General features: G+C 31.9%; 1 protein-coding gene across 1 annotated transcript; it reads right to left on the bottom strand.

Moving 5' to 3' along the window:
* Positions 1-1,782: 1,782 nt before the first annotated feature.
* THG (tRNA-histidine guanylyltransferase) lies at positions 1,783-9,127 on the bottom strand. Its single transcript, XM_018507592.1, has 3 exons — positions 8,518-9,127; positions 6,574-6,818; positions 1,783-2,379 (listed from the first exon to the last, which is right to left on the bottom strand). The coding sequence occupies exons 1-3, from the start codon at positions 8,864-8,866 to the stop codon at positions 1,927-1,929; spliced, it is 1,047 nt and encodes a 348-aa protein (XP_018363094.1). The 5' UTR covers positions 8,867-9,127; the 3' UTR covers positions 1,783-1,926.
* Positions 9,128-9,328: the final 201 nt, after the last annotated feature.

The raw sequence follows: 9,328 nt of genomic DNA, 5'->3' as shown, positions 1-9,328 counted from the left end.
ATAATAGGTAAGGAAAATGGTAATTCTATAAACAAAATGAATGACGAGGGCTATTGGGAATTGGCGTTGTAGTAATTCTGCTTTAAAGAAGTTATCTTAACAACAACAAAAGAAAAAAAACAATTCTTGCATACTAATCTTTTAGCCTTCTTCAGCGAAACATTAAACAATATGAAAAATTAATACAATTAATTGAGATGCATCCGTTCATAATCATTGTATAGCAGTAACCATTCCTCCATTATAGAATAAACTCACCAGTTGAAAGAAAGACTGAGTTGTAGCGAATGACTAAGAATCTTTAACGTTTAAACGTATTAACTTAATTAAACAAAAATTTAATATTGAAATCACTATAAACCCCATAATAACGTGACCAATGACCAAAATCGTCGTGCGAATTACTTTGATCTCAATTTGATACAATAATATTAATATAATTAAAAACGTAGTCAATGAATAAAACCATATTGAAATTGAGAAAGTGTTCCACACCACCGTCAAAAATGTAAATAATTTAGCAGGGTGATGAAGACAGTTTTATGCTCGTAGGCGAGCACACGACCATGGGCTCGTGCTTGTGTGTGTGTGTTACAGCGCTACCACGATAAATATAGGCCGAACTTATAGGTGTGGAAAAGTGACATTTTGACCAGTTTTGATGACGAAATTTGTGCCCGATGCCATTTCGTTATTATTTGCTTAATTGTGAAAATGTAACTTGTTTCGTACTTCTCAAAGTCGTAATTTTCGATGACAACTAAAGTTATCTTAGAATTTTATACGTAAAAGTGTATATTTAACTCGTTTCAACAGCTGCTAAACCGTGTTTCTGCCAGAATATAGGCTCACTTTACGAGTCTTTTAATTACGACCATTTATGATGACTATCAAGGGAGGAAAGGACAGTTGACATCGATTTTTACAAGTGTTTTAATTAAAGCGATCTCGTTATTTCATTTCATCCAAATTGTCTTTGTTTACAAATGGCATCGTGCATAAATTAACGTGTCATTCCTCGCTTCTGACGTCACGATTCCAACATGGCCGCCGCGACTAGTCAGGAGCCTTAAAAAGGAGGTCTATGTTTTGTTTAGAACTTCTGTTCTGAGCGTCTGTTTGTCGATTGTTACAATTCTTCTGTCCCTTGATATGTGTATTATCTTAGACATTAATCTTATTATAATCATGCTCACAGTATCCAAAATGCAACCCAGGCTAAATCATGGCTACGCTGCAATCTATGATCAGTTATTACTGAAAGAGTATAAGACGCGCTTCAACGGATATATTGTGTTCCGAGATTCTGGTTTTTAACTGCCTGCACGTCTATTTAACATAGGTTGCATTATTACAAGATATTCTGTAAACAACATTCTTTTTAGATAACGGTGGAAAAGGATCTTTGTGAGCTCTAATAACATTATGAAGCTTGTTAATGCTTAAAAAAAAGTCTAGAGTCCAACTCCCAATTACCTTCGTCATTCGTTTTGTTTATAGAATTTGTTATCTTGGGAACTTCGTTAAAATAATAATTGATTTACAGCAGCTTTTTTTATTCTAATAATAGGATTGTTAGTTATTTATATACTTTTAAAGACAGATACTCTACAAGTATGAAGGATCATTTTCATTCTGTTTGAATTTATCATTGAATTTATCAACAAATTCATTTATCAATCTTTATACTTCTTTTCTCGTATCTTATTTCTTAAACACATTTCTTATTGTATGCTACATATCTTGAAACGTAACAATTGATCTTTTCAAAGACTAAAGAGATGTTCATCCTTTATGATGTATTCTTCTATTTGATTCTCAGGATTTTTCCCCTTGCAATATACTTGCAGTATGTTACTATCACGTATAGGTACAATTCCAATTCAACTTTATTGTGTACAAAAGAACAAAGTAGGTACAAATACGTTATTTCCTACAAATACGTTTACTCTCACACTGCATTTGATTTCCATTTGTTTCTCTGCTTCTATTAGAATGCATTTCTTCATTGACTGAATTTATCACTTGTGATAAAGATGGGGGTACGTTGTTCTCAAGTTTCACTGTAGTAGGTGAAGAAGGAGTAGGCAAGGGCATTGTACTCTTAAAGCTATTCGTTAAACTTGGTGGTTGATAAGTTGCTAAACTTTTCAAACCAATGACTTCAGGATTCTCTTTCCAAAAACGGTCACCGATAATATCATCTACTAAAGGAACTATAGTAGGTTTCAATCTTCCTGTACTGTCGGGTACCAATTTCCGAATAAGTGTTGTACCCTTTCGAAACAATGGTGGTTCATTATTATAGTTTATACCAAATTCTTGAAAAAGCAATTCGTTTTTATGCGATGCCAGTGTGCCCCTAAGTTTTTCCTCAGCCTGTAACATTTATAAATTAAAATATTAAAAATTAATTAATTCTATTGCATATTTAAAAAAATGAGTGTACATTATAATTTGCTACAATACGCAATTATACAGATCTCCGTCTTTTATCATAAATATTCTATTGTATTTCATAAGAACCAATTTAAAATTTAATATATTTTTTAGACTGGCAATTAAATTCCAAACATAATTTATATTAAAATTGTTTCCAGAAGTTAAAAAATAAAATTGGTTTTCTACTTACAAATTTAAAAGTAATCTGAATTCATTGAAAAGTAACATGATTGTTTTAAAATATACATTAATGATAAACATATAATAATTATTAGGCTATAATCAATATATTAATAATGTATAAAATAATTCTGTATGTGATCTACATGTAACGTACACATTTTAACCTATTTTTTATCTACTTTTCTATAAAGTCATCATTTCTTTCTACTTGTCATATTATACATAGCAACTTTTTCACACCTTTCTTCCATGAGAATCCATCGCCCAGATTCTATTCTACCACTTCTTAAAATAAAGAAAAACAATGGATTTTGTCAGGAGTTATGCTTGACTCGCAAAAAATTCAACAATGTAAATATAAACTTTTCAAATACCTTCCATATAGCCCAGGCTTTGATGAGGGAAATCCCAGAAATGTTTATCGAGTTTTTCGATGTTTATTTTTTTTAATGATTCTTGAAGGCAAAAAAAATATACGTGGCGCGGCGTTTATTAACATGCGACTTTATTTTCGAGTTATAAATTTTTGCAAATCTGAAAAATTGAGCCATCATTCCAGCGAATCGGGTTCGCATTCGAGGTTCGGCAACTTTTCTCTTTTTTTTAAATATGTGTTCTGTTGTGTTTGTTATTTCTTTCAAACAATTAAAATGTTGATATCATATTTCCTACAAAAGCAATATTAAAGCGTTTATAAACGGTTACAAAATTAGTTTCGCACACAAAATATTAACGGCACGTGCGTTTCAAGATAACGGAACCTCAAATCCTCTGCTTATTGTTAAAAAAAAACGTAGAATTAATTAATAAAACCATAAAATATGTATTACAAGCAATAGGAGTCGACGCTGGTTGTCAGTTAGCGCAATTTTTCTCTTAATACTAAATATATAAACCTTAACTTTGAACGTTTCCACTTATGGTTTGAATTTTCATCAGCAATCTTTCACCCTAGCGTAACGATTGGAGTATTTCCTGACAAAATGATATCTCCAACGTTTTTCCTCTCGAATATTGAACCGTTTACCGTTGTGAGGTAAGTCACATACTCACAAAGTTAGAAAGCTGAGTGGCAATGAGAACTTAAGCTAAAATTATATGAAAGATTAAATTATCGCATGTATAATTCGAAAATTGATATTCACCTCACCTCACACAGTCGACGCTTCTACACTGAACAATGAATCTCTCTTATTTAATATTTTGTAACTCGTTAATATGTTATAAATTATGTAGAATTAATTCTTTACAGATTTTAATATGTCATTTAACGTTATTAAGATCGTTCCGAAGATGCGAATAAGCATCAAAAATTTGTTAAATTGCTGGTCAATTTAACTCGTGATATTACTGCGGTAGTTTAATAGAGTTAGCGTTTTAAGACCGAAAAATCACTTCGGCGCGTGTTTCTGGGGACTACACACGTAGTATATAAATTCGCATAAGAATCATACAAGCATTAAAATCCAGTTAGACCGTTTAGGCGTTGATTTCTATAGTTTGTGTTATCACATATACGGTCCTACAATATATTATATTGAAGGAAAAAAAAAACGTTTCCTTGATAAACTTTCCTTGAACAACAAGCGCGATTTGAATTTCTCGGATTTTTAAAAATTTATAATTCAAAGACGAAGCTGCACGTTAATAAATGCCGCGACACGTATATGTTTTTTGGCCACAAGAATCGTAAAAAGAATTGGTATCGAAAAACTTTTACACTTCTAAAGTTCTCCTTGGCTGCATTCGGGAACGTCGCTCGGATGCCTCCGATGCCTCGGATTCATCATTTGTCCTTGTTTAATATTTAATGTTAAACAAGGACAGATGATAAATTCGAGGCATCGGAGGCATCCGAGCGACGTTTCCGAACGTAGCCCTTGTAAGTATACATTTTCACATTTTCCTTTATCTGAAGAAATACTTTGAACCTCAGTGATTCGAATAAAAAACGAAAAGCAGCAGTACTGAACTAGCTGTATTCTCAGACAGCGAATTTTTCTATATACAAAAGCTAGCGCCCCGATTAAAAAAAAAAATATTTGGAAAGAAACGATGACTGTTTCAGAAAAAGTACGAATCCTTTCACTAGCAAATTTTGTGGAACATTTTAAGACGAAAAGTCTTATACGAAAATGCCGAGAATATAATATTTTTCATTATAAACGATTAAAGTTCGCTAATTGTAGCGTCTGAAATTTGCGCGCTCAAGCATGATACATCGCGCGCGCGGTTGCGAAGATGTCCTTGTATAAGAAATTTAGAGGAAATAGGCAGCAGAGAAGCTATCAGCGTCAGGGCTGTGTAGCTTGTTGGTAGGACGGAAGTCTACTAATATGGAGGAGATCAGGCCTCGATTCGAATCCCGAAATGCCCTGATGTTTGATATATGAATCGCTGATTTCTTACACTTGTACAGTGGGCCACAGAAAGATAGCGACACTTTTTCAATGACTTTCGGAACTCAGCTTCGCTCGTAGAACGATTGAACATAAATAGTGAGATCCAGGAATAAGAACCAATCGCTGAAACCAGGCTGCATTTCAAAATCTACGGAAAAAAGTGTTGCAACAATCTTTCTGACTCACTGTACACTGACTCGCTTTTAAATATTGACATAATTGTGATGCGCTTATTGCAAAGGCCTAATTGAAATTCATATTTTGAAGTATTTATGATGCCATAAGTTAATTGTGCTTTAAAATAGGAATACTATGATGATTATTGTAGAGTTTTTCTACATTGGTATTTTTATAAAAAAAGATTATGTCAAATACCGGAAAAATAGGAAAAAATCCGAAAAAATTGTTGCAAATGTTAGTCCAATGTATTTTAATGTATTTATGTATAATAAGTTGTCGACACATTGTCCAGCAATTGCAATTGCGATACAATATCAAAAAGTGAGAAAATTGTAGAATGTATACACTTTCAACATTCATAGAGTTAAGCATACCATTCTTTCAGACGTAAGATATTTTTCGATTTTTTTGAATATTTTATTTAGATAAAATAAATAGCTAAAGGAAGGTACATTCTTTCCGCGACCGTTTAGGGATCGTTTTATTTCTATTTATTTCTTATGCATTTTTCATCATGGAAACTGAAAATTATCATAATAATGACGCTCAAGAAAAAATTGGTACGTTGAAATGAAATTAATAAAATCCTTATTCACATATATTAATAATTTAAGAAATAATAGTTTTCGTAACAATGTGAATAAGGATTTTATTAACTTTGTTTCCATTTTTTCATAAGCGTAACGTGTCGTTATGATAATTTTCGGTTTTCATGTAGAAAAATACATAAGGAAATGTAGACATAAAACGATTCCTGCGAACGATCGCGAAAAGTGTATCTTCCTTTATTCCTTTGCCTACGTGAAATATTCCACAGAAGTCGAAAAATATTTTATTTTTAAAAGAATGATGTTCAGTTTTATAAATTTTAAAAAGTGTATACACATTTTTTAAATATAATTTATGCAATTACACCATTTTTCTTATCTTCTAATATTGCATTGCAATTGCTGAACAGATAATGTGTCGACAACTTATTATGTATAAATACATTAAAATTGGATTAACATTTATGACTTTTTTCGAATTTTTTTGCTGTTTTGCCGATTTTAAATATTCCATCTTTTTTATAAATATCAATGTAGGAAAACTCTACATAATCATTCCTATTTTAAAGTTGTTACTTACAACACTTTTAACACATCTTAAAACTTTTTATTTTATAATAAACTTTCACGGAATTTGCCAGTGAAAGGATTCGCACTCTTTCTGGGACTTTTCCTGTATAGAAAAGTAAAGCGTATATATCCAGATGTATTAATAATAATTTTATTTTAATTTTTTTTTTAACAGCAATTGGCTTTTACGTTTGAAATATGCCTTATATTGGTTTTAAAATCCTAGATCTGTTATTATTTATGTTTACCTGACTTGGAGTTAATTTTCCTTTCAAAATAAGATTCCAAAAACAAGTGTTATATAAGTTATTGATGTGTACGTCAGCCTGTCGCCAAGCTAGATAATCCCTTAAATTCTTGTCTGTTGGATATAATATAACACGAGCATCAAACGACGGTGGATAATACAATTCTTTACCTCTGAAGAAACATGGCCAGTGATAAACGTATGCCGAAGCAAATAATGAATTCACATTAGACATCAATTTTGATGCTGAAACAAACATACAAAAAAAAATGCCATCGATCGGACACCTTGGGTAATGCTAACATCGACGGTACTGTAATTTTCAAGCCTTATGACTCGAAAAGTACTTAATAAAAATAAACTTTATTATAGTATTTTGAAAAGCTCTTGTGTGACACCAGCTATTACATTCTGGAATGAAAAATAGGGGTTCCATTTGAAAAAATCGATATGACCTGACCTTGGCGACACCAGCCAAGGTCAAACTCATAGCGCCAGTAAATAGATATCTTTTGAATTCCTACAACTTATCTGAAGCAGTTTTTTCCTAAAATGCTTAGTTTTCGAGATATTTTGCCATTCTGGTATTCTTTATACATCCTGTATATTCAAAGTTCGAGTCAAATATTTTAATAGCTGTGGAATACTAGAAAAGTGATAAAACAAAACCAATATCGCTTTAAGGAGTTAGATAAAAATACAAGAAAGTTACATCGATTCGACGCTAAGGCGATTTAAGGACCAAATAAAGGTGGTAATAGACGTGAAAAGTTAAAACAAATTTCTGAATATATATTAAATTTTTAATGAAGCGCTTAAAAAAAGTAAAACAATTATTGATGATATAGATATTGCTCGAGCTAGGCTTCTCGAGCACAAGAAAAAGAAAATGTACCAGGATTCAGTCTCAGAAACGTAGATAAGAAGATTTAAAGTCACGTATAATATTGTGTCTGAAAAAACAACAAATTTTATCGGTAATAAAAATCTTTATTATCGAAACTAGATTTGGAAAATAAGTACGATACATTTGTTGAAAATGTAATATATTACATTGATCGATGGGGAGAAGAAAATATTTATAATTTGAATCAGAGTATTCCAGTTAGAATTATATACCTCTTGGTCTGATAATACCTCACAAAAAGATGGAATATATAGTACAGTATAGTATCAATATCAGCAACGATGCATAGATATATCTTCATATAAAAATAATATCATAAATCGGCCACGAGCCCTTTGTTTTAATTATTTGATTTATTAAAGTAACATAAGCGTTACTCTTTAATAAAAAAAAAAAAAAAAAAAGTTAAAATCTTAAAAACAAACATTTCTCAACTTATGCATGTAAGTAAAATTATTCACATGACTCTTAATTACATGACTAATTACTACTCCTATCTGTTACTATCTCTACATCTTTCCTTCTCTTTCTGCCGAGGTCTATCAAGGTGGTTTCAATTCTATGCTTCATCTAGTACTACGATTGCATTTGATTTGCATGCTCATGTCACACTTGTGGCTTATGCACAGTAAGCTTTATTCTATTTTCTTTCTAAATATGTAATAAACGATACAGATAAAAAAGACAGAATAAAACTTACACACACAGCATGTGAACACTCAAAACAATCGCAGCTTATTTATGTTGATGACATAATAATGATTCAATCATAGAATAATAAACAATTTTACTTAAAACACTTAAAAATTAGTTAATATTATAAATTTATAATATTCATTAATTGTCTAAAATAATGCAATATGAAATAATTAAAAAACTCAAAAATTAATTGCTAACATCATTGAGATACAAATTCTAAAATAAAAAATAATTATGTAATTAACAGTAAAGAATGAAACATCTGTAAATGCGCGCAGGCAAAAATTAATTAATTCTATATCAGACAAATTTCACATTGTCAAGGCACACGATGAATACCTCTGCGTTTGTAAAGCTGTGTATCTTTCCGGAACACGAACGAATATTCGTCGCTCTGGCCAAAACCCAATATAATCTCTTTAAAGTCCTCCATAACAGTAACAGCAGCACGATTCATCAACTCGAGAGCAGCCACATCATTCGGTTTGACAAACTGATGCGTATCACAAAATCTCGAGAAATTCCTGCCATCTATTCTAATTACAATCCAGCAATTTGGCAAACAGTTATCGTCCCTTTCAAATTCCTTCACATACTCGAACTTGCTCTTAGCCATTGTCGTCAGGCATAAATAGCGGCGCGTAACCACTTGTTTAGCCCAAATAATCCTTGACAGAACGCTCTTCATTCAATTGTGGATTTTCGTTCAGTTTGGCACACACAATCACAAAAATTGATAAAAAATATACCAATCAATGCATTATCGGTAATACTAAAAAATTCTGTCTTCCTCATCGGTTTTTATGAGATTACGCTCATTCGACGCATTTTCGCGTGAAATAAACAAACAAATCTGACAGAACAAATCGGTGCCCTGCCCCGTGGACTGAGATATTAATCGTTAAACTTGACGACCACGATTCAGGTATTTCAGGTTAGGAAATGTATTGCAGTCACAAAATTGACAAAAAAAACTGTCAGACAGGTCAGACTGTCTGCGAGGTAAATATGCGTTTGCGCATGTCTTTTTCTTCCGTCTTCGTCTCCCTTTCACCGGGGAGGAAGTTTTGGAATGTACTCTGACTTGTGAAGGCCCGTCTACAATACACGGAGTAAGAAGAGTAAGAAATTGACCAATCACAGTCGAATG

Source organism: Trachymyrmex cornetzi, unplaced genomic scaffold (genome assembly GCF_001594075.2).
Source record: "Trachymyrmex cornetzi isolate Tcor2-1 unplaced genomic scaffold, Tcor1.1 scaffold244, whole genome shotgun sequence".
In the NCBI taxonomy this organism is placed as follows: Eukaryota; Metazoa; Arthropoda; class Insecta; order Hymenoptera; family Formicidae; genus Trachymyrmex; species Trachymyrmex cornetzi.
The sequence above is the reverse complement of the archived record's forward strand: the minus strand, read 5'-3'. Positions and strand labels throughout refer to the sequence as shown.

Excerpts from the sequence above, each read along its gene's own strand:
- THG (XM_018507592.1), bottom strand. The coding sequence starts at position 8,866 with ATGAAGAGCGTTCTGTCAAGGATTATTTGGGCTAAACAAGTGGTTACG. Across the intron at positions 6,819-8,517 it reads ACAGCTTTACAAACGCAGAG|CATCAAAATTGATGTCTAAT; the intron begins GTATTCATCGTG and ends TGTTTGTTTCAG. Across the intron at positions 2,380-6,573 it reads GAAAATTAACTCCAAGTCAG|GCTGAGGAAAAACTTAGGGG; the intron begins GTAAACATAAAT and ends TAAATGTTACAG.